This window comes from Ovis aries, chromosome 19 (assembly GCF_016772045.2).
Source record: "Ovis aries strain OAR_USU_Benz2616 breed Rambouillet chromosome 19, ARS-UI_Ramb_v3.0, whole genome shotgun sequence".
Classification (NCBI taxonomy): domain Eukaryota; kingdom Metazoa; phylum Chordata; class Mammalia; order Artiodactyla; family Bovidae; genus Ovis; species Ovis aries.
This window is the reverse complement of record NC_056072.1, coordinates 14,211,633-14,237,897: the sequence shown is the minus strand read 5'-3', so window position 1 is coordinate 14,237,897 and position 26,265 is coordinate 14,211,633. Positions and strand designations below refer to the sequence as shown.

General features: G+C 40.8%; 1 protein-coding gene across 9 annotated transcripts in view; it reads left to right on the top strand.

Moving 5' to 3' along the window:
- Positions 1-26,265, top strand: part of ULK4 (unc-51 like kinase 4) — a 528,243-nt gene that overhangs the window by 164,877 nt on the left and 337,101 nt on the right. For all 9 annotated transcript variants that reach the window (XM_060402096.1, XM_060402095.1, XM_060402097.1 and 6 more), the window contains 5 exons: positions 18,453-18,586; positions 19,982-20,103; positions 20,223-20,279; positions 25,673-25,724; positions 25,826-25,920. In XM_060402096.1, the coding sequence (XP_060258079.1) occupies positions 18,453-18,586; positions 19,982-20,103; positions 20,223-20,279; positions 25,673-25,724; positions 25,826-25,920 (460 nt within the window). The remainder of the gene's footprint in view (positions 1-18,452; positions 18,587-19,981; positions 20,104-20,222; positions 20,280-25,672; positions 25,725-25,825; positions 25,921-26,265) is intronic.

Below are 26,265 nucleotides of genomic sequence, written 5' to 3'. Positions count from 1 at the left end.
GACATTTTGCCTGTTACCTTGTGTAATAGGATGTATCTTCATCTTGCTTGGTGTTAAGTCTTGTCACTGCCAGGGGAGGGACGAAAGTCCCGCTCATCACTGGGCCCCATTGATAACTAACCTGCTGGGGAAATCAGATTGCTGTTTGCTTCTCCTGGCTGGGGAAGGGAAGATCAGCTTCTTGCTCAGACACGCTGTCACTGCCCCTGCAGGGAGACTGGAGAGCGGCTTGCTTGGCTGGGCAGGGAATGGAGGGCCCACTGCCTGCTGTCTTATAGGTATTATTCCTACAGGGGAATCAGGTCACTGTTGCCTGCTTCCACCAGGCAGAGGATGGAAGGTTAGCGCCCTGTTTGGCCTTGCCTACACCTCCCAGCTGGGAGGTTGGTATGTGTCCCTTTTTGCTTTGATGCCCAGGAATTACACCAGTGTGCATATGAAATGCAACGTTGAATATAAATGTTTGCAAAAGGGAGGCAGGCTTCAGGTTAGAGAGATGTTAAAATTCTCTGTGATGAGTTCATAGAGAAAATTGTTCTGTCTTCCATACCTGTGCCTTGGAATTCTGTTAGCAGCTGGATGTTTGAGCTAACGGCAATGCTACCCGTCTGCCTGAGAACTGAAACCTCACATCAAGAGCCCACGATAACCTTTGCTACATTAGGTAGATATTTTTCCTGCTTACCATCATCACCGTCAGCCTTTTATGGATTAAATTTCAGGACATTTTCTATGATGTCAGCTCTCAAATCTATCTTGCATGACAGGTAGTGAAATTGAGCTGTCAGGATTAGATAAAAAGGATATGATAGCCCCCAGATGTCCACCTATTTCTCCAAATGGCTTCATACTCATATTGAAAATGACGGGAGATAAAATAGGGTCTTATGTTTCTCTAGAAATGATAACCCTTTTAGGGGATGAAGAGCCTTGTAAGTTCATTGTGTAGTTTGTTATGAGCCTGAAATGTCAATGCCTCCTGATGGATCAGGTTTTCCTAGACTCTTTTTTCCCCCTTCCCCATAGCATTGCTATTAATATGGTAATCAGTGGGGGAAAAATCTGCTTTGATCTTAAAAGGAAGATTTAAAAAAAAATTTTAGTCTGTATAATTGGTTAACTGTGTGGGAAAAATTATTTTCTCAGCCTTACACCATACAAAAGTCAATTCCAGATGGATTAAAGAATTATATATGAGAAAGAAACTCTAAACAGCTGGAAGAAAATATGTTTAAATATGGGCAAGGAAAGCTTTTCTGAGCAGAAAAGCAATGAAATAAACCATAAAAGGAAATAATGATAGTTTGGCTATATATAGTTTAGAAACTTTTATATGCCCCACAAATCAGAAGTAAAATTTCATGCTAAGAAATTCTGTGAAGTTTTGCATCGTATGTAATAGAGTTAATCTATGTAAAGAGATTCATAAAGATAGTCTCGAGTAATAAGTGCAAATTAAAATGATAAATACTTTTTCTATCCATTATAATGTCAAATTGAGGAAAAAAACACCTACCACTATCTTATATCCTAAGTACAGTTAGAGGGGCAACTTTTGACTAGTTGGTGAAATTACCTTTTTGAGGGCATCTGAGCACGATGACAAATGTGTATCATGAATCCTGATGATTCAGAAGTTCCATCATTATAAATAAACTTGAATCACAGAATTGTACTTTTGTCAAGTACTTGAAGGATATGACCCAGGTTTTTGTTGGCTGCTTAGAGTTTCCTTAACTTTAGCTATTAGATACAGAAGTATCTGGGCTTCCCAAGCAGTGCTAGTGGTAGAGAGTACGCCTGCCAATGCAGGAAGAGACAGAGATGCGAATTTGATCCTTGGGTTAGGAAGATCACCTGGAGAAGGAAATGGTAACTCACACCAGTATTCTTGCCTTGGGAAATCCCATAGACAGAGGAGCTTGCGGGGCTATGGTCCGTGGAGTCTCAAAGAGTCGGACACGACTGAGCGGCTGTGCATGTGGAAATCCTGCAGGTTCTTCAGAGACTCTCCAAGGTCCTTGTTGACCCTGTCCACACTGCAACGTAATATTTCCTTGGTGATTGTGATCACTCACTCTTCATCAGTAGAGTGATCCTCTCCATCCCCCAGATGGAACTATCTTGTCCTCTGGTGGAAACCATTCTTGCTCGGAACCATTCCAGCAGAGCTCAGCGTCGTGGAAACTGTAGGTAAAAAAAGCAGTGAGTGGGCTGTTAGGTGTAACAGTGAGAGGTAGTCAGTCCCACTTCTGCCTCTCAGTTACCACCAGACCCGTGTGTTTTGCTGATGGGGAATGCTAAAGCCTGTGTTTTGTTTGCTGATTGAAGACATTGCTCCTCATTGTTACAAGACCCGGTGTTGCGTTGTGTTGTTTCCCAGCTGGCAGCACCACTGAGCTTGCAGTGGCCATTCTTCTCAGTCACGCCAGATGTCTCTGGCTGATGGGCTGCTGCTGAGTAGTGAATTCAGTGGACCTGAGCCTGTTCCCACACTTCTTTTGCTGTTAATAAGCTTCTTGATCAGATAGAGTGTTACTTTGATTATCATGATGATAAATAAGGCATTTCTTTGTCTGTGCTTAAAGGAGAGTTTACCGCCCCTTTCATGCACCATTCTGTTGCTAGCTGACTGGCTGGTCTCCCCAGGTTATGTCCTAGACTGAGGGCACAGTGTTGGTTCCTCGTGTTGGCTGGATGGTCAGGATCTCGGTCATAATTGAAGAGGAGCATTCTTTTTGCTGAGCGCATATATGTCCTCTAATACTGCCACCAAGGCCCCTCTGGATGAGGGCCCATGAGCAAGCCCTGGGGTGACTAGAGAAATAGTGTTGACTGACATTTGCAGGTTGTGTCATCTTCTCTACCTGAGTGTAGAGAGGCTTCTCTAAAGTAGTTGTCCTTTAGTGGGCATCCATGTGGTGCACAAATGTCATTATGCTTTGTGCCCATTCTGAGATGTCCACTCACATAGACTTTACCCAGAACTTCTGGTCACCAGTTTTTAACTCTTTTTATATTTTTTTAAGTCCCTGGCCATTAATAGAAGATTCAAGCTGATAGCCAGTGCCCATGAATCAGCAGGCATCAGTACCTTTAGCCGTGTCTCAGTTTGAACATAAAGTAAAACAAAATGTGTTGGGTTTCCTTTTCAGGGACTCATTTGATTTCTTTTGTCCTGCTGGCAGCAGTCTACCTTGATTGGCTGCGAGCGTATTGTAGTGAACCATTCACTAACCAGGCTCAGTGATTTTCTTGTTGGGTCAACTGCTTATAAATAAATCTTTATCAGGATCGAGAGAGGAGAGACAGTGCTAAAGAGAATGTGTCAAAGGACTCTGCCCCACCTGCTCATTCAGCTTAGTAGTTCTTACTGGACCTGTTCAAGCTTCGCTCTTATATCAGTGCACTTGATGATGGGTCACTGCTGTGTGTGCCCAGCCGTAGTGGCTTGGTGTGTCCGGTTAATGATACAGCTAGTGATGGGTTACTCATATCATGTGATCGTTTGATGTCACTCATCATGTTCATCCTCTATCAGGGGCTGTTTCTCAAAAGAACAGTGATCTGCAGATGAGAATATGACTTAACTCTAAAACTTGGCAGCTAAAACTGTTAGCTGCTCTAACAAAATATCAAAGATTGGTGGCTTATAAAGGGGCTTCCTTGGTGGCTCAGATGAGTGGCTTATAAATGGCATATATTTCTCATAGTTCCAGAGGCTGGAAGTCTGAGATTAGGATGCCGTTGTGGATTGGATGAAGGCCGTCCTCTAGGTTGCAGGCTTATCCTTGTGTCTATACATGGAGGAAGGGACTAGGGCCCTCTGCGGGCTCTCGTTTATAAAGGCAATGATTCCTTCATGACCACTCTACCCCCATGACCTAATCACCTCCTAACATCATAACACTGGGCATTAGGATTCTAGTTAAATTTGGGGGTGAACACAAACCTTCAGACGATAGCAACCCAAAGACCTGTGTTGTGATTCATTTATTGGTGTTTTCCTGGGGCCCCATGTAAATATCACGTGAATATTCCTACAGGATAACCCACAAGACACTGCGAGTATCAGTAGATGAGCTGGGTCCTATGGCCCCCGTGGCAGAACTGCTTACACTGCGGATGGGGATTGCAACAGAGCCTTCATTCATTTCAGCTGCATTAAAAGCTAGGAGGTGTATGGGTCTCTCAGAAAAGGAGTCAGAGGGACACAGTCTGCTGTGGTGTATGTTGCCGCCTAGGTTCACAAAGCCCGCTTTTCGGTCATAATCTGTAGAAGATGCAATAACTTGTCTTTGCTCTGGAGGGATAGCTCAACATGTTCTAGATTGTCGAGCCCTAGAAACTTCACTGGGGCCTAGTAGACAATGGATTTTTATGGAGTTTATCTCTGTCTTAAATGTCTTACTAAGCCAACTGAAGTTGCTCAGGTCCAATAGCCTAATGTCTTAACGTCATCAAAGTGCTAGTGTACAAGGGTGATGTTGGTGGGACATCAAGACAGTGCAGATCTTTGCTGACTGATAACCAAGAGCAGGCTTATTGGCAGAGCTCAAAGGCAAGGCCCTGAACATTTGCTGTTTGCCGTGATGAGTAACAAGCAAACATGTGCTGATGGTTCTTCCATATTTACATGTAGAGAAAAGCCTTAGCCAGGTCAATAGCAACTATAAGATCCCGGGGCAGTGCTAATTTGCTGCAATAGAGGTACCAAGCTGAAATCACAGCTGTATTTGGAGTCACGACCTGTTTCTATTTCGGGTAATCCACAGTCAAAGTCCATCATAGTCTTTTTCTGAAATTCTGCACAGACCAAATAGACAAATGGACATATAATAGATTTTTATCATCCCTGTGCCTCTCAGTTTTTTTTTTTGTTGTTGTTGTTGCTATCAATTTCTGTGATTTGGTTTTCTATGGATATGAGTTAATATCTTTTTAGAGAGGGGACATGTCAGGAACTGCTGTTTGTCCCTTTTTTTTTTTTTTTTTAAATCATAGTGGCCCTGGCTGCAGAGATCGTGTAGCCCGTGTGTGGATTCTGCTGATTGCTAAGTATGTCTTTTCCTAAATGTCTGTTACATTTTGAAACTGAAGAAATAAACACAGAATATATCTGTATATATGGTGTGTCCCTGTAATTTAAATTTAGATCAAACCTATCACCTGAGCATCATAGCCCAAGAGGCAGCAGCTTTCATTACAAAGAAAAGTATTGGATGATGAGCTTGCTGAAGATCCCTTATTTTTCCTAATATATATATTTTATTGAAGTATAGTTGACTTGCAGTGTTTCAGATGTGAAGCAAGGTGATTCAGTTCTACATATAAATGTATATTATTTTTGAAACTATTTTCCATTATAGGTTATTACAAGATATTGACTGTAGTCCCTGTGCTATACCTTTGTTGCTTGTTGCATATCTGTTTTTTAATAATTAGAAATCTAGCATTTTATTCATACTAAGTCAAACAAGTGGAATCAAAATGTCATAAATTTTTTTGTTAGGCAAAAATTCACAAGTTTTCTAAAAGGATCCCTTATTTATTTATTGAAGCATAGTTGATTTACAGTGTTTCAGGTGTACAACAAGTAATTCAGGGATATATATACACATGTCTTTTTTTCAGGTTCTTTTCCATTATAGGTTTTTATAAGATATTGAATATACTCATGTGCTATATAATAGGTCATTGTTGTTTATTTTATACATAGTAATCTGTATCTGTTAATTTTAAATTCCAAATTTATTCCTCCCCCCAAAATTCCATATTTAAAATACACATTTTCTCTGAAGGGAGAAAAGTCAGTTATAAAAAATGTGCAGTAGATAGATACTGATGGGTTTAGATTGAAGTGAAGCAAGGAAAAGTGTGGTGGTTTGATTTTCTGGAAGAGTATATGGTCTCAACAAGGAACCATTTGTGAGGTGGTCCAAGGCGAATCCAAATGGGATGGGGTAGCCACAGTTTGCATCGTGCACAGCATCCAGCTGCACACGGGAAGATCTGCAGCAGAAGTCAACAGTGGAGTGGTCTGTTGGTGGGCACAGTGGGTCCAGGAGGACCGGAACGGGGTAGGAATGGGGGTGGGGCAGGGGTGATGGCATCCTGGAGGATCCCGGACTAGGTTAAAGGAGCATGACTTCTCTGTTTAAAAAATCCGTATGATTGATTTCTCAGAACGTGGATGTGCCATCTCTCTGAAAAAGACTATTGGCGTCTCATCTCCTGTTCACACCATTTCCAGGCAGTTTGTTCTTGTCTCTCCAGTTCCTTCCTGTTTCTCCTCTTCACCTGCACACTCTTAACTGCTAAAGGCCTATCTGGCTTCCTTCCTCTCTCATCATTTATCTGTGCCATACCAGATTCATGTTCTTCAAATGCCACTTGCATCAAGTCATTGCTTTGCTTTAAAAATTTTCCCTCCTGCAGTCTTCCTGGGATCCCTCTCCTTGTAGTTACCATGGTCTTTGTGCCGGGTTTGCTGGCACTAGTTTCTTCAAAAACTGTCCTTAGGTTTGAGGAACTCGCCTCTTATCAGTTCCAGCGCCTAAGCTTGTCTCCCTGCCGTTTGGAGCTGAGGGTGCTGCTGGGGTTCTCCTTGCTTCCCGGGCAGGTTTCTCCTTCATATGTGCTTGCTTCTCTCCCCTTACATCTGCACCGTCATCTTGACAAAATTCTTGGAAGGTTCTCGCTGTGAATGGTGTAGCTTCCTCTTTTTAGGGATAATGTGGATTTCCTAAGGGGATGTGGAAAAAAGAGAAGTAAAATGCTTGGGTTCAGCTGGTCAGCTTGAACCAGAATTTTCCTTTGCAGTGAAAGGGCTCATGGTAGGAGTTAACATGCATTCTTTGCTTTCTTCCCACCTCAGTCTTTGCTTCGTTGGTTCTCCCTCTTCATCTTCCTGGGCCCTCTTTGTTTCTCTTTCACCACTCTCTTAGGGTGATTTCGTCCAATCCAGTGGCTTCAAATAGGTTGGTATGCATCTGTGTGACCTCTCCAAACTCCAGGTTTGTATCATCTTTACATATTCAGTGGCATGCCCAAGATGAATCTTCAAGTTGCCCCAAAGGAACCCAGTCCACTGCCTATGTCTATCTCCACTCCCAGGCTTCCTCATCTCAGTAACACTTGGATTATTGTTCAGCTTGTCGATCTTTTTAGCTTGATACCCTTGTAGACCACTAAGAAATAACATTTGCAGTTTGGTTGTAGAGAAATTGTAAAGTGTTTATGGATACTATACTCGGACGTCTCCACATTTTATTTCCTTCATAGGATGTGAGTTCTTTTAGTAGCTCATGTTCCCTTGTCTGTGGAGTCAATTTATTCTCCTGTAGCCTGTGTAAACACATCCTCAATGGGAAGGCATTGGAGAGGGCATGAAGAAATGGAGCATCATTCTAGAGTGAGTTTTATATTGTTATGGATCCCATCAGTCTTTTATTTCTCCCAGCAGAGGTAATGGATATTTTCTTATGTTTTAACAGTCTATACTAGTGGCTGAAAGTGAATAGTTTTTCCCTTTAAGAAAGGGTATGTCATACTATGGTAATTAAGGAGCACAGTATTAAATTTTGTAATAGATAATGTAGATTTTAGAAAAAATTGACTCCTCAGACACAAGAATAAATTTACTTTTTCTACTCTATAAATTTTGATGGGAGTTCTTTTGCATTCTTCAATGTCCAAAAGATAAACATTTCCATTTGCTCTGCCCCTTGTTTCTGTTATTTATCTGGAGGATTTATTTATATGGATCCCTGTTACTTATTTGGAGGATTTCCTGGAACAGGGAAAGAAGCCCACTTTTGAATCATCATCATCTCTGGGTGGATTAAGGTGGTCCAGAGTTACATGTAAATCCAGTCTGGAGGAGTTTAACCCTCGGTCTCAAAGTAATCCTTCCACTTCTTACAGACTGTATATATAGAGTCTAACGCTCATCAGAAAGCAATTGGGCCTGTAAGAGGATAAGATGATATGATACAAAGAACAAGCGAGATAAATTACAATATCCACAGAGGTTCCAGAGAATGGAATTAATCACAAAGTTACCTTAAAATAACCATGATCAGTATATTCAGGAATTTGGAAAATGGAGAATTTCAGTAGAGAACTAGAACTATAAAAACAGGGTGGATATTCTATAACTGAAATGCAGAACTTGCAGGATTGGGTTAACTGCATATTAGAGCTGAATAATTAATATACTGTTATATTGATAGCAGTATTAATAACAATATTAATAAGTAATGACAATTAATATATGGTTCTGAATTCCTCTGGGACCAATGAGGAGAGAGAGAAGGATGGAAAATATGGAGAAGAGCAGAGGAGACATAGGAGAAAACAGTGAGGAAGTGATGGTTTTTACAGTAAGTGGTAAATGGGTCATTTTGATATCAGTATAAGGAAAAAAGCTCTAAATTACTCTGTGCATAGAAGTTAATTCATGTCAATTTACTTCATGTAAAAAGAGAAAACAAGTTTCCAGTAGCTAACACATGAAAATGTCTTTATTACCTTGGGATAGACCAAGTTGTTTTTTTTTTTTTTTTTAAGCAGGACACAACAGCACTGTCATAAAATATTGATAAACTGGATTACTTTAAAAGTAAGATCTTCGGTTCACCACAGGGATCACTGAGAAAGTAACAAGTCCATAGCATAGTGGAAAGTATTTGCTACACATCTAATTGATGTGGTCCCTTAGCTAAAATGTATAAAGCACCGAAGAGCAGATAATACAAGAGAAAAATGAGCATAGACTTGAACAGGAAGTTTACAAAACCGGTTATCTTCAAATGGCCAATTAACACATGAAAAAATTGTGGCAAGAATGCAGAGCAATTGAAATTCTTACACCTACCTGTTGGAATGTAAATTTTCATCACTTTGGAAAACTGAACATCAGCAGTGCCTATTAATCTAAAGCCACACATACCTTATGATCCAGCGGTCTCACTTCCAAGTATATATCCAACAGAAATGTTTCCATGGATCCAGCCTAAGTTATGCTTGGTAGTATGCATGAGCTGAAACAGCCTCAATGTCCATCAACACTGAAACGAATAAATTGTGGTATATTTACACCCTTGAATACTACTCAACATTGGGCATTTGGACATGAACTTTAGCATCACTATCTCTAGGATGTTTCTCTTAAGCCAGTTAGTTTCACCAAAGAGCATTCCTGCTGTCCGCCTGGGACGCAGGGACCTGGCTGCCTGGGTGTGGGGAACCCCCTGGGGAAGGGGACTAGAAGTCCTGGTATTTGTTCAGAAATTCACCTGGACTCCCTGTTTTGTTTGGTGGCCCCTGCTTTGACTTGGTTTGCTTTCGCTTAGTCTACAACCTTTCTGCTTTACTTCCTATAGAGAATAAACCTTCAAACTTCTGCCTGTGTACAAGTCTGATACCCATCACTTAGATTCATTGGGTAGAAAAGGTAATCTACAAATGAAACTGCTTTTTAGTCGGACTTTTCCAAAAATTTGTACTTTTGCTCCTTTTCTTCCACCCTTAGTTTTAGAAGTACCTTTTCAATGCATAGTACCAGGGCAAGTATGTCTGCCTGGAAAGGCAATGGGATTCGATTCCTTTTAAAATCCTTAGGATAAAGCAGTTTCCAGTGGATTGAAGACTTCATTGTGAAAGACAAAAGGAGAAGAAAGAAGAAGAGGGACAGTTCTAGACCATATAAATAATGCCTGCAAATCGATAACAAAAGACCAGCAACCCATGGGTGAATCAGCAGAAGACCTGAACAGGTATTGCACAAATAAGAAAATATGAACAACAGAGGAATACCAGAATATGCCTACCATGATAATTACTAAAGTTTGCATTAACACCACAAGACAGTTCAGTCAGTCAGTCATGTCCGACTCTGCGACCCCATGAACCGCAGCACACCAGGCCTTCCTGTCCATCACCAACTCTGGGAGTTTACTCAAACTCATGTCCAATGAGTTGGTGATGCCATCCAACCATCTCATCCTCTGTCGTCCCCTTCTCCTCCTGCCTTCGATCTTTCCCAACATCAGGGTCTTTTCAAATGAGTCAGCTCTTCGCATAAGGTGGCCAAAATATTGGAGTTTCAGCTTCAACGTCAGTCCTTCCAATGAACACACAGGACTGATTTCCTTTAGGATGGACTAGTTGAATCTTCTTGCAGTCCAAGGGACTCTCAAGAGTCTTCTCCAAAACCACAGTTCAAAGGCATCAGTTCTTTTGTGCTCAGCTTTCTTTATAGTCCAACTCTCACATCCATACATGACTACTAGAAAAACCACAGCCTTGACTAGATGGACCTTGGTTGGCAAAGTAATGTGTCTGCTTTTTAATATGCTGTCTAGGTTGGTCATAGGTTTTCTTTCAAGGAGTAAGCGTCTTATAATTTCATGGCTGCAATCACCATCTGCAGTGATTTTGGAGCCCAAAAAGATAAAGTCAGCCACTGTTTCCCCATCTATTTCCCATGAAGTGATGGGACTAGATGCCATGATGTTTGTTTTCTGAATGTTGAGCTTTAAGCCAACCTTTTCACTCTCCTCTTTCACTTTCATCAGAGGCTTTTTAGTTCCTCTTCTCCTATCATAAGAGTGGTGTCATCTGCATATCTGAGGTTATTGATATTTCTCCCAGCAATCTTGATTCCAGCTTGTGCTTCCTCCAGCTCAGAATTTCTCATGATGTACTCTGCATAGAAGTTAAATAAGCAGGGTGACAATATACATCCTTGACGTACTCCTTTTCCTATTTGGAACCAGTCTATTGTTCCATGTCCAGGTCTAACAGTTGCTTCCTGACCTGCATACAGGTTTCTCAAGAGGCAGGTCAGGTGGTCAGGTATTCCCATCTCTTTCAGAATTTCCCACAGTTTATTGTGATCCACACAGTCAAAGGTTTTGGCATAGTCAATAAAGCAGAAAGAGATGTTTTTCTGGAACTCTCTTGCTTTTTCCATGATTCAGTGGATGTTGGTAATTTGATCTCTGGTTCCTCTGCCTTTTCTAAAACCAGCTTGAACATCTGGAAGTTCACAGTTCACATATTTCTCAAGCCTGGCTTGGAGAATTTTGAGCATTACTTACTAGCAGGTGAGATGAGTGCAACTGTGCTGTAGTTGAGCATTCTTTGGCATTGCCTTTCTTTGGGATTAGAATGAAAACTGACCTTTCCAGTCCTCTGGCCACTTTTGAGTTTCCAAATTTGCAGCACTTTCACAGCATCATCTTTAGGATTTGAAATAGCTCAACTGGAATTCCATCACCTCCACCAGCTTTGTTCGTAGTGATACTTCCTAAGGCCCACTTGACTTCACATTCCAGGATGTCTGGCTCTAGGTGAGTGATCACACCATCATGATTATCTGGAGAGGTCTGACAGAATGTGGTCCACTGGAGAAGGGAATGGCAAACCACTTCAGTATTTTTGCATTGAGAACTCCATGAACAGTATGAAAAGTCAAAATGATAGAATACTGAAAGAGAAACTCCCCAGGTCGGTAGGTGCCTAATATGCTACTGGAGATCACTGGAGAAATAACTTCAGAAAGAATGAAAGGATGGAACCAAAGCAAAAACAACACCCAGTTGTGGATGTGACTGGTGGTAGAAGCAAGGTCCAATGCTGTAAAAAGCAGTATTGCATAGGAACCTGGAATGTCGGGTCCATGAATCGAGGCAAATTGGAAGTGGTCAGACAGGAGATGGCAAGAGTGAACATTGACATTGTAGCAATCAGCGAACTAAGATGGACTGGAATGGGTGAATTTAACTCAGATGACCATTATATCTACTACTGTGGGCAGGAACCCCTTAGAAGAAATGGAGTAACCATCATAGTCAGCAAAAGAGTCCGAAATGCAGTACTTGGATGCAATCTCAAAATGACAGAATGATCTCTGTTCATTTCCAAGGCAAACCATTCAATATCACAGTAATCCAAGTCTATGCCCCGACAAGTAACGCTGAAGAAGCTGAAGTTGAACAGTTCCATGAAGACCTACAAGACCTTTTAGAAATAACACCCAAAAAAGATGTCCTTTTCATTATAGAGGACTGGAATGCAAAAGTAGGAAGTCAAGAAATACCTGGAGTAACAGGCAGATTTGGCCTTGGAGTACAGAATGAAGTAGGGCAAAGTCTAATAGAGTTTTGCCAAGAGAACACCAGAAGATAGAAATGAGCAAGAATTTGATGCTACTAAATACTGATGAGGTGTAATTCAGGGGGAACTTGTGCGCCACTGGGACAACCATTTTGGGAAACCATTAGGCAGTGCTGTGAGGTGGAACATTTGAGGTTCCATTTCTTTATTTTTGAAAAAAAACTGAACGATAGTTGATTTACTATATTATGTTTCATGTGTACAGCAAAGTGACTTGATTATATACATGAGTATATATGTCTATGTTTTCTAATTCTTTTCCATTATAGATTGTTGTAAGATACTGAATTATGTTTCCTTCTTGTGCTATATGGTAAATCATTGTTGTTGATCTGTTTTGTATATAGTAGTGTGTATCTGTTAATCCTTCCAGTTCAGTTCAGTCACTCAGTCGTGTCTGACTCTTTGCGACCCCATGAACGCCAGGCCTCCCTGTCCATCACCATCTCCCGGAGTTAACTCAGACTCACGTCCATCGAGTCAGTGATGCCATCCAGCCATCTCTTCCTCTGTCGTCCACTTCTCCTCCTGCCCTCAATCCCTCCCAGCATTAGAGTCTTTTCCAATGAGTCAGCTCTTCGCATGAGGTGGCCAAAGTACTAGAGCTTCAGCCTTAGCATCATTCCTTCCAAAGAAATCCCAGGGCTGATCTCCTTCAGAATGGACTAGTTGGATCTCCTTGCAGTCCAAGGGACTCTCAAGAGTCTTCTCCAACACCACAGTTCAAAAGCATCAATTCTTTGGCGCTCAGCTTTCTTCACAGTCCAACTCTCACATCCATACATGACCATAGGAAAAACCATAGCCTTGACTAGACGGACCTTAGTCGGCAAAGTAATGTCTCTGCTTTTGAATATACTATCTAGGTTGGTCATAACTTTTCTTCCAAGGAGTAAGTGTCTTTTAATTTCATGGCTGCAGTCACCATCTGCAGTGATTTTGGAGCCCCCAAAATAAAAGTCTGACACTGTTTCCACTGTTTCCCTATCTATTTGTCATGAAGTGATGGGACCGGATGCCATGATCTTCGTTTTCTGAATGTTGAGCTTTAAGCCAACTTTTTCGCTCTCCTCTTTCACTTTCATCAAGAGGCTTTTTAGTTCCTCTTCACTTTCTGCCGTAAGGATGGTGTAATCCGCATATCTGAGGTTATTGATATTTTCCTGGAAATCTTGATTCCAGCTTGTGTTTCTTCCAGTCCAGCGTTTCTCATGATGTACTCTGCATAGAAGTTAAATAAGCAGGGTGACAATATACAGCCTTGACATACTCCTTTTCCTATTTGGAACCAGTCTATTGTTCCATGTCCGGTTCTAACTGTTGCTTCCTGACCTGCATACAGAATTCTCAAGAGGCAGGTTAGGTGGTCTGGTATTCCCATCACTTTCAGAATTTTCCACAGTTTATTGTGATCCACACAGTCAAAGGTTTTGGCATAGTCAATAAAGCAGAAAGAGATGTTTTTCTGGAACTCTCTTGCTTTTTCCATGATCCAGCGGATGTTGGCAATTTGATCTCTGGTTCCTCTGCCTTTTCTAAAATCAGCTTGAATATCAGGGAGTTCACGGTTCATGTGTTGCTGAAGCCTGGCTTGGAGAATTTTGAGCATTACTTACTAGCATCTGAGATGAGTGCAATTGTGTGGTAGTTTGAACATTCTTTGGCATTGCCTTTCTTTGGGATTGGAGTGAATACTGACCTTTTCCAGTCCTGTGGCCACTGCTGAGTTTTCCAAATTTGCTGGCATATTGAGTGCAGCACTTTCACAGCATCATCTTTCAGGATTTGAAATAGCTCAACTGGAATTCCATCACCTCCACTAGCTTTGTTCATAGTGATGCTTTCTAAGGCCCACTTGACTTCACGTTCCAGGATGTCTAGCTCTGTATAGTGATCACATCATCATGATTACCTGGGTCATGAAGTTCTCTTTTTGTACAGTTCTTCCGTGTATTCTTGCCACCTCTTCTTAATATCTTCTGCTTCTGTTAGGTCCAGACCATTTCTGTCCTTTATCGATCCCATCTTTGCATGAAATGTTCCCTTGATATCTCTAATTTTCTTGAAGAGATCTCTAGTCTTTTCCATTCTGTTGTTTTCTTCTATTTCTTTGCATTGATCGCTGAAGGAGGCTTTCTTATCTCTCCTTGCTATTCTTTGGAACTCTGCATTCAGATGCTTATATCTTTCCTTTTCTCCTTTGCTTTTCGCCTCTCTTCTTTTCACAGCTATTTGTAAGGCCTCCCCAGACAGCCTTGTTGTTTTTTTGCATTTCTTTTCCATGAGGATGGTCTTGATCCCTGTCTCCTATACAGTGTCACGAACCGCATTCCATAGTTCATCAGGCACTCTATCTATCAGATCTAGGCCCTTAAATTTATTTCTCACTTCCACTGTATAATCATAAGGGATTTGATTTAGGTCATACCTGAATGGTCTAGTGGTTTTCCCTACTTTCTTCAATTTGAGTCTGAATTTGGTAATAAGGAGTTCATGATCTGAGCCACAGTCAGCTCCTGGTCTTGTTTTTGTTGACTGTATAGAGCTTCTCCATCTTTGGCTGCAAAGAATATAATCAGTCTGATTTCGGTGTTGACCATCTGGTGATGTACTCCCAATTTATCCCTTCCTACCCTTCTGCCTTTGGTAACTGTAAATTTGTTTTGTAAATAAGTTCGTGTGTACTGTCTTTTAGATTCCATAGATAAGTGATACTGTATTTGTCTCTCTGTGTTTGACTTTGTGAGTTAGAGAATAGGATGAACAGCAGAGGTGGCCTTCCCTGGGAATGTTCTCTTCAGATCTGTTCACTCCAGAAAACAGTGTCTTCATTTTGGTGGTGGTATTTAATTTTAATAATTCTTAGAAGCAACAATTTTTAGTGATAAAAGCAGCTACCATTTCTTGAGTATGTACCTTGTGTTAGACCCCAGACGATTTTCTCATTCAGTCTTCACAGCAGTCCTGCAAGGTAGGAATTGTTAACCCATTATAATGAGAAAACTGAAGGTATAAAGAAATAAGGTATTAAGGTATTAACTGAAGGTATTAAGAAATTTGTTCAAGATCATGCTGTTAGAAGGTGGTAGGGCAGGGAATTAGAGCCAGATTTATTGAAATCTCTGTCAGTATTGTCAAGTTGAAAGAGTGACCCTACTGAAGGAAAGGAGAAAAACAATTTAGAAATCATAATGTGCCACGGGTCATAATAAAGTTTTGGGATACTTCTGTGGTGTTGCTATTGATTTACCTCTTGTTTAAAGTCACCATGACTTGGCATAGTAAGAAAATGGAGGTCTATAGGTCTTACGAAAAGGAGGTAATATTTTTGCGAACACTCACCATTTATTATCTGGTAGGGTATGTTGTGTAACTGAGTGTTACATCACCTAAATTTTTTTTTTTAATTGGCTGTGTAGAGCAATGATACTACTTCATGTTTTCAAAACACTTAAGTTTTGAATAAATGACTCCTACTCATGGTTCATAAACCAGAAAAACTCAAAAAGTAAGGTTGTCATGTATGGATGTGAGAGTTGGACCATAAGAAGGCTGAGCGCTGAAAGACTGATGCATTTGAACTGTGGTGTTAGAAAAGATTCTTGAGAGTCCCTTGGACTGCAAGGAGATCAAACCAGTTAATCCTAAGGGAAGTCAGTCCTGAATACTCATTGAAAGGACTGATGCTGAAGCTGAAGCTCCAGTACTTTGACCATCTGATGCAAAGAGCCGACTCACTGGAAAAGTGATGGGAGTGAGAGCAGATTGTGGTGGGTGGAAGAAGTTACAAGGAGCAAAGGAGATATTGGATATAGATTGGTTTCTTAAGAGGTTTGACTGAGGAAGGGAGGAGAGAGGCAGTGGGGCAGTTGCTAGACAGACAGGAAAAGCATTTTGTTAAATGGGAGAGAGTGAGTATACAAAATGGAAAAGAAGGAATTGGCTGTTTCAGGATTCTGAGAAAAGGGAACTGAATGTGATCCAGACAGAGTTGCAAGGAGAGAGAGGTCAGTGGTTGTGATGGGAGGAAAGGAGGCCAGGATAGGACACACAGTACGTTTAGATTTAGGAAGAATTTCTTCATGATGCTGTCTATTTTCTCTGTATAGTAGGAGGCAGAATCACTCACTGAGAATCTCATAAGAGGATGGACATTTCAGGGTTTAAAGAGAAGAAAGTTTTGGAGATGGGCGAGGTGCTGGTGCTGTTTTGTGCCCTTGAGTATTGGTGTCATGCTTTTACAGTGGAGCAACTCTTCTCCATGTTTAACTTAGGCAGCCTCTCTGCAGACACACAGGATGTGTACAGATCGCTAGATTCATCCAGATAATTTGACTACACGGATGCGGGAAAAAAAAAAGTGTAATGACACGATAGATGGTGGGATGCAATCGAAGCAGGAAGTAAGTGAGGAAAAGAAAGTGCTTTTTGGGAGATGTCATGGATTGGGAGATGATGTCATGGATTGGGAGATGATGTCATGGATTTTGAAAGACGACGTCATGGGTTGGGAGGCAATGTCATGGATTCAATCAGTGGAAGTTCCCTGGAGTCTGAGGAACTGTCACAGTGGAAGAGTGTGCAAGCAGGAATAAGAGCAGATTATAGTCAGTATAGTCAGGGCATATTTGAAACACTTAGCTTGGAGGGGCTACAGTTAAATGCCGGAATCTTTTTGGAGAAAGCTTTTCAGCAGGTGGCAAGACTGGGCAGGGAGATAGCAGGCAACGCATCTTGGGGAACCAAGAAGGAAGATGGTGTTTTCTGGTCCTGCTCCTTAGTTAGGCTGATGGGGCAGGTGTCAGCTGATCAAGAGGTTCCTGGAGTGGCTGCTGTTTGCTTGGAAGCTCCAGGCCACAGCGATAGTGTGTCCTGCTGTGGGTTCCCGGGAACTCCAGGCTGCCTGGCTCCCCAGGCTGATCTCATTCATTTTATCACGTCTTCTATCATATCCCATTTTATGGGAAGCTTTTGGATTCCACTTACCATGAAATAATCAGGTTCTCATTTCTTCAGTTTGCTTATCCTCATGGAGCTCTGTGCTCTCTGTTTTTTAAGTCATAGTGATATATTTCTATGGATTCATCAGGATTTACTCTACATTTTGAGCAGTGTCTTGTATTTGTTAGAGTGTGACTAGGGCTTTAATCAGCAACTGAGACAGAGATGCCAGCTGGCTTATATGGATCTTAAACTTTTGATTTGGTTTTATTCCCAGGTCTTTACTAATAGCGCTGCAAATAATGACCAGCAAGAAGGCAAAAGGATGCGTAAATCTACTGAGAGAAGCACATAAATGCTGAGTGTTAAGATTTCAGTGTATGTTATGTATGTGTATGGTGTCCAGAACCACCCTTTTCTGGTTTCCAGTGGGAGTTTTGGGAAGCAGAAGTTGGGTGGAATGATGATTGCAGCAGAGCTGGAGAGATGGTTGATGATGGCAAGGGGAGTCCAGCAGGGGGGACTGCAGTCAAGGGGCCTTTGAAGTCAGGGAACTCATAAGAGTTGCAGGGACTGGGAACTTGGGTAGTGGGTCTAGCAAAGGGAAGGAAGGGTGGGCCCAACAGTTTTCAACAGTACCCTTGGTACCCAGAGTGATGGTTCAGCAAGTCCCCTGGTTCTGGATCGGAGGCTCTTGGTTCAGAGACAAATGATAACAAATGCCACTGGTTTGAAGAAGAAGTAAGTTTATTAAGAGACAGATATCATTAAACCAGAGGACAAAAGGGCATGTGAAATCCAAATGTTCAGATGGTATCTGCTCTCTGTATTATATCCAGTGCTGAAATGAATCATTTTCTTTGGATTTATATACACAGTTTAGTGAAAGAACTGGAATTTTTATGTCTTGCCTGGGATTCAGAGCAAGTTTAGGACTAATGTCCAGCGAAGGTGCAGACAATTGGTGGTTCTACTTTGAATCTTCAAAATGCCAAAGCCCTCTTCTTTCCAGATGCTTTTGTTTGCCTTTCATCTGTCATCTGAAGAACATGGGGTTTCTTTTAATGGGCCAAAGGCAAATGAAGTCAGGGCATCGTTTTGTAATAACACTGGCAGAGATATTCAGAGTTGCCTTATTTTCTCTCCGCATAAATATCTCCATTTTTCTAAGGCAGAAATATACTGTGCCCGACAAGTCGCTCCATATCTAAATGTCAGCATGATGGGGACGGTGCCCCCTGGAAACACTTGCCATGGTGGTATTTTCGGGCAGATGCTATCAACTATTTTATCATGAGAGGTAATCGTTGGCACTTCTCTGTGTGTAGACTGGTGATGTACATCGAGAGAGACAGCAGAAAGACCACTCCAGGCAAGGAGCAGCAAAGCGGCAATGAATACCTGTCCCGGTGCCTTGACCTGCTCATCCGTCACATGGTGCAGGAGCTGCCACGTATCCTGGGTAAATTGGAGTCTCGTCCATCCTTAGGCCCCTTTTGCTTACCTTTTGCGACTTGGCTTTTGGGCATCTCTTCTCTTTTTGTTCTTGATGGTCTATTTTTTGCAGGCGAGTGCAGTGACACTTCTTGAATGTGTAGTTTCAAAATTTCAATGTTCCCTTTCTGTTATCATAAATATTTTGTATCAGTGACATGATTGAGGCAATGAGTAGGCTAAAGGGCTAAATTAGGTTACATTGAGGTGTCATCTTGCAGTCCTGGAAAAGAAAAGGAAAGCATTTTAATTGGGGAAAATTGGACTTAGGCTATCATTTTAGGAACTTTCTCAAAATTTCTCTTTGCACAGTTCGGAAGAAAAACATTTTTCCTTCAGGTTGTAACCACAAATTTATTTTTTCTTATAATAATTTAAAAATACATAGGCACCAAAATTTAATATTAAAGAATTTTGTTATTGAAGTTTGAAAATTTCGTTGGTTTGAAAAATTTAAGATGAAAGTAATAATGATCTACAAAGGGTGTTTATTATAGCTAACAAAATCTGTTATTCCACTGTTATTTACAGATGCAAAAGTCATCTAAGGAACGTGTACATTAAGTTTAAAATCACATTCCATGCTTTCCCAGCAGATGTGGCTATAAACCAGAAATGTTTAAAATGTTAAATTTGATCCAGACTGTTATGGTAAAAGATATTTAGACTCAGAAATTCAGACTATTAAAGTAATGAAAATATCTTCATGGCTGATTGACAATAACTTTTTGCTCCTTACTAATAATGTGGGAGATTTTTGCCTGTTCATGACTGAAAATAGAGCTTTTCAAAATTTATTTGGATTGTAACCCTTTTAAAATCTCCAGACCAAAGGCCACAATCTGGTCAGTTGGTAGCTGACTTTCTTTTTACATGACCCATTTTGTCTTAGGAGATAATGATGACATTCATGTGTCTAGCAAGGCGAGGTTTATTATTGGACTTGGCTATCCAATAGGAAGTTTTGGGAATTGATCTCTTACTTCTACCATCCTATTCTATTACCAGAGAAATCGAATCTATGACCTGTTAGCTTATAATTCTTAAAATAACTTTTTCCTGTTTACAAAAGTAATGGATACTCATGGTTGATATTTGTAAAGTACAAAAAAAGAAAAATCATTTTTATATTCTATTTTAAATTTCCAGATGAGAGATCAATCTTATATCCATCTTGTCCCCAGAGGCCACAGCTTCCTGTTGTAATGTCAAGAGTTGGGAATAAAACAATGCAGCTACTACCCACTTCTTTTATTTGGAGATTATTTCCCTTAGCAATCCCATTAGTATTCAGCCCACAGCTGGTGGTCCCTAAGCATTTGTGGTCTCTAACCTCATGTGTGCTCTGGGATGTGCTTTGCAGGTGACATTCTTAACGCCCTGGCTAACGTTTCTGGTCGTAAACACCCATCCACAGTTCAAGCCAAGCAGCTGAAGATGTGTCTCCCCCTCATGCCTATAGTGCTTCACCTGGTAACGTCTCAGGTATCATCTTTTTTGGGGAAAAAAGTGGAGCTGAGAAACGTCAACTCAGACAAAACATGATCATTTCTTTCTTACACATGGCTTTCAGGATTTAATCTATGGAAACTCTCATCACACAGGTATTTCGACCTCAAGTTGTAACAGAAGAGTTCCTTTTCAGTTATGGAACTATTCTTGTGAGTACTGCTGAATTTTTCATGTTCCTAATAAAAATGTGGCTCTCCCTACTGTTTGTGGGATTTGGTGTCAGAATGAAGTAATTTTAAAATCTTAGTGGTATTTATTTGTCTCTAGGGAAGTGACCTTTTTGTATTTTTATCTGTTGACTGTAATAAAATTTGACATTTGGGGAAAAATACATTCTCTTCTGATAATGCATTTTGTTTAGAGACAGACCCAGGTAGGGTAAATAAGTCCATAGAAAAGATTTTCATAGTGTTTGGTATTAAACATCATGAAAACATTTAAAATAATGAAATTGGTAAAAATGGAATTCTGGAAACAGTATTATAATTTCCTTTGGCTAACATCGTCCAGCTATGTGCAGTGTCTCTTTCTGTGATGACATTTCTCTAAGTGGAGCTCAATTTAACCTTATCTTTAATTTTAATGAGATGAGTAGCAGTGAAAAACAAATCACTGTATTATCTTTCACTTCGATTTTTGCTCACACAAAAAAAATAGTCTGTTTGTTAAGGTTGTGGCTCGTGAATTATGTTATCTTCTCCCCTTGCCTGGAACACTTACAGTATATACTGTTGATAAAACAGCGAGCTGTACAAAGGGAAAACGAAAACATTTGTCACGCAGCCTATTCTGTCTTCCTTTGATGTTAATAATAAACACTGAGCTGAGATTTTAAAAATGCCATATCAGATAGGTGTCTCGTTAAAATGAAGTAAATATCTCAATTTTATTGCTGGTTTGGAGTAAAAAAAAAAAATGATTACCATCCACAAGTGAGGATATAGTTTTCTAGAAGGTTCATCATACGGTAACGTATGATGTTTTGAAGTATGACTGTTGAGTAGAGAGGTCACTGACTTTTGTAAGCAGTGTGTTTAGTCAATGCAATATAGGTTCTTTTGTACTCAACTTCAGATCATTATCATCCTTGAATCTTGAATTCTACAAAGCATATAATTTTTGTAGCACATTCATGAATTTGCAAATTGTGAGAATTTTGTCTACCTCCTCCCTTAATATGCTTTCTAATCTTTTTAAGGACAATGTGGTATCATTTTGAGCAGCACTATAGTTCTATGTTTATACCTCCACTGAGCTGACATGTTGAGCCTGATCATAGTAATTTTGCCCTTGCAGCCCTCCTTGGAATATTTCGGCCCAGTGTTTGTTTGTTTGGGCTAGGTAGAATTGTCCTGTGTTCATTCTCTTTATTTTTTCCTCATGTGTAGTACTTTGCTGTGCTTACCTTAACTGAGTACAGTTTAGATTTTCAAGGAACTCCAATATAAAAGTCTTTGTGGACTTTCAGGGAGACCTCCTCTACTTCATGTAACCCATCTGCTCCCCCCCAGGAAGGGCCTTCTCACCTTCTCCCAGGAGGGAGTGCACCCTTTGAGGGGTAGGGGTGTTCAGCAGGGCTTTGTATGGCTTCGCTTCACATAGGCACTTTCAGGGAATGGAAGATAACTTGCTTGGTTCAAAGGTAACTGTGATACTGAAAATTCTTTAGCAGTCTTTCCCTTGATAATGTTGCTCAAGTAAAAGGAGTTTACACACACCGTGGAAGAGGTCTCTTGGTTCTGTTTGGGCCATTTTCCTAGTTTGAGTCACGGCCAGTTCCAGAGCTCTTCTTTTGTTATTTTCCTTACCGCGTCTGTTATTTGGCCTTAGCTGTGCGTCCATCTTTCTTGACTTAGTGTTGGCTGCACTGATGAAACGCTAGTCCACGGAGAGGAAGCGTTGACTGAAGTCATGGACCTGGCGGTAGTTACCCACCCAGATCTGGTGCGTGTTTCTGTGAGCTGTTGCGAGTTGGCTGTTGCTTCTGTGAGTTGATCCGCAGTCTGTCCAGAAGATGCCACGAACACCGTTGTTAGTTACAGTGTGCCCCCAGTGCCAGAGGCACAGTCTACTCCTTCCTTGGAAGGAGTAGAAGGCCCTTGGAAGTTCAAGGTGCAGAATCTGCACATTGAAATCCTGGAGTTTTCTGCTTGAGAACGGTTACTTTAAATTTTGTCTAGGCGAAGCTTCCCTGGAGTTAAGAGGGTTGGTTGGTTTATTTGTGTGGGTTTTTTCTTTTGGGCAGAAGGTGGGGTGTGGGCCCGTTCTCCGGCGGATCTTCCTGACCTGGGAATTGAACTGGGGACTCCTGCATTGCAGGCGGATTCTTACCTACTGAGCTATCAGGGAAACCCTTTATATTTTAAAAGTGCACATTGATTTGGGGTATTTAGACTTTGGGTCCACCATTAGTAGCTGTATCTAAGAACTTCTTGGGCTTCTGCTAAAGGACCTCTCCAGGGGCTGCTGACCTGCCTCATGTGGGTGGAGACAGCAGCCGTACTCCGTGTGATCTTCGCTCATTAGAAGGGTCCTGAAGGCACAGGCTGGAGGGGCTGTTGGACTTTTGCTTCCCATTGGTTTCTGTTTTCATACCGGTACCAGGCATGGTTTGCCTTTTGACCTATAGGTATCATTTTTTAAAAATTTATTTTGGTAGAAAAGTTCAGGATACTTTTTATATTTGGAGCCCTAGGCTTTAGCTTTTTTTCCCCCCAAGCAAAAGGAAGTTTTGGTCTCTTTATGATTTAAAGAGGCACGTGTTTGGAAACAATTTAGTAGGAAACTTTTAAACCATTATTAAGCTTTCGAAGAGCCCAGGCCAAAGAGGACTACACAGCTGATGATTGCTGTTTTTACTTCTTATTGGCAGAAGCAATGTGTCATCGTACCTGCCTCCCTCTCCAGTAAGAGGGGGGAAAAAAGGTACCCAGGGACACTTACGCAGTAAAACATCTGGGGAGGTGCTGTGGGGAAGTTCCAAGGTGAACTTCACCTTAGTTCTTTCGTACCTTCATTGAATTAGGCTGGGAAACAGGAAGCAATGATATTAAGGAAATCTGTTTGAAAACTCGTGATGTTCACTGTGTTTCTTGTGTCCTTCTGAAAATGCTCTTGACTAATGAGCTGAGGAAGAGGACTTAGTTGTGTTTATTCTTAAGTTCTGGCCTCATTAGTTTATGAAAGTTCAGTGGTTATGTGGTGGTTATAGTTTTTTACAAAAAGAAAAATTCAGATCTTCAAATGAAAGAAATGATTAAATGATTCTGGTTTTCACACAAGAATGTGATTATAATATCCATCATCAATAAATCAATAAATCTTTGCTAATCTTGAGCTTTGAGAAAGTCAGAAAAGACCCTCTCCAGGTTTTTATTTTAAGTGAGTGTTGGTCTGTTGATAGATTTTGACTTCAGCTGTAGAAGATAAAGCAGAGAGAGGGTCCTCTTATATTTTTATTTATTATTTTTTGGCTGTGTCACACAGCTTGTGGGATCTTAGCTTCTGGCAATGAAAGTGCCAAATCTTAACCACTGGACTGCCAAAGAATTCCCTTATATTAAAAAAAAATGTGATATTATATATTTATTCATTGCCACATGAGTGTTCTTGTTAGGAAGATTTTTCCTTTTCTTAAAAATTATTTATTTAAAAAGAATTTAACACACCCTGAAGTTATATACCCGCCTTGCTTAGAGAACTTAATCTCAGCCTCTCAGAAGTACTGAACACTAATGAGGGGCACTGGGCTACCCTGGAGTCACAGCTTTCCTTCTTTTTTTCCCCTAGATGGGGCCGTACTTTTGCCCCACAGTCCTCCACCTAGTGAGCCTAGTTGTGGAGTAGGTGTCCATCCTTTTTGCTCCCCTGCTGTACTCCCAGCTTTGAAGCTCACAGCATCAGAAGATGCCTGGTGTAGTGTGGTCATCTACAGATTTTTCTGGGTCATTCCCCCTCACTCCCATGGTCTCTCAGCACTGGATTCGCAGTCATTGTTAGAGAATCATGTATTTCTGCGGAGGTTCCTTCTAGCACCTCATCCTCTCACCTCCTCGACCATCTCTCTTCCCATGGGTGTGTCTTTCCCTCCCTCGGCTGCCTCCACCCATAGCCTTATTTTCAGCATCATACTGTCTGGCTACGACACCTAATTTTCAGCTCACTACCCCTGCTCCTCATCTCCAACAGTCCTTTAATTCCTCTGGGACTTAAATTCGCCTTACCGCTTTGCACTCACCAGCCTGCCCTCCCTGGGCCCAGTGACTTGACGATTCTCTTTCCTCAGCTTCGAGTCCCTGGTTCAACCCCTATCCCTACCTAGCGTGTACCCGTGATCCCTTTCCTGTCCCTTCCTCCATTGTCCTCCTCTGGCAAACCCAAGTGCTGGTTCACTTTAATTCTCTACCTCCCTCACCCCTGCTTTGAGTGACTAAGTGTGGCTCGAGGAAAACAGCTGGTCTCACTTTAAATTCATGACTGCTCACTTCAAGCGAGTCCTCTCTGCAGACTGGGGCATCAGGTTCCTCTTCCTAATTTATATACCTTCATGCTCACCTGGATGGTTGTTCATACTTGCCCTCCTCTCCCTGAATCTCCAGTGTCTCCTGCCCTGTCCTCACTCTCACTTGATTAATTCCTGTTACACCGAGAAGGAAGAGAAAGAAATCGACCTAGAGAGATTTAAATTGGCAAATCAATGAAACGTCCAATAGGGATTTTTAAAAAATTAAAGAGGCGAAGTATAAGGAAGAAAATAAAAGAACCCTATAGTTTCACAATCTAGAAAACCCTTGTTGCTGTTAAAAAAAGAAAAAATAATAATACATGTGCATAGTTAGAAAATTCTAACAGTGCAGAAAGGCAGAAAATGAATAGGGAAAGTATGCTTCCTGGTCGAGTGTTCTTCCTCACAGGGAGCCTCTGAATGGTTCCTGTGATTTGTCCCTCAAAATTTTTTGTCCATATCTCTGTTCATGTGTTATCTACATATTCTTTAAATATTATACAGAAAAATTATAGTATAAACACTATTTTGTCTCTTCGTTCTTAAGCTGTAGACATTTAAGTAGATTTATTGAAATCAAAAGATACCTTTCTTTGAATTTTTTTTTACATCAAATTGTGAAATTATTTCAGCCAAATGGTTGTAAAAATGCCTCTTTTTCTTATTTATTACGCATATAATTTGGCTGAAATAATTTCACCTGATTTCAAAATAGGGCCATGACTTCTGCTGAATAAATAGAGATTTGATGTTGAAAAAAATTTCTAATGACTTTTGTGTGTTAACTCTATCAGAGACTTTCTAAGAATGTTATCTTTCCCCTTCTGGATAAAGAAATTAGTGCCTACTTATCACACGAAATTTAGAAACTGTAGAAAAATGTAAAAAGAATATAAAAATCGCTTGATTCCTACCACTGGAAGTAAATCATGGTGAACAGACATAGGATCATACATTCAGGTTTTTTTTTTTCCCCTCTGCATAGTTTTTACATCAGTTATTTTAAAATCTCTATTAACATTTTAATATTTTTTTCAGAGTCATATTAAATCAATAGACTCAGGAGAAACTAACATAGATGGAGCTGTAGGTGAGTAGATCATGGGACATTTTACATCTTTGCTTGACGATTTTGATACTATGATTTTGGACATGTAAATAAATATCCGTAATAATTAACTGTATTTCTAGGACTGATGGCATCAGAAGAATTTATCAAGATCACGCTATCGGCTTTTGAAGCAGTGATACAGTACCCTGTTTTATTGAAAGACTATTGCTCTACGGTCAGTTCTGGCTGCTTTTGAAAAAGATATTTTTTGGCTTACTTGGTAACTCTGTCTATAAAGAGATCAGTTTACATATACTTGGTCATACATGTTCCTCACATGAAATAACTGTTGAGAAAAGCTGCCCCCCGGACAGGATGAACCTAAGAAACCTCTCCCTACCTTGTTGACTTGTTTGGGGTTTTTCTTTTGCTTATTATTTTCTTTCCCTTCTGGTCCACCCCTTACTCACAGTGTACCCCTTGTTGTTTCTGGCCTAGAGTTTCTCAGCGTTGGCACTGGGCTTCCATAGTGGCTCAGATGGTAAAGAGTCTGCCTGTAATGCAGGAGACCCAGGTTTGA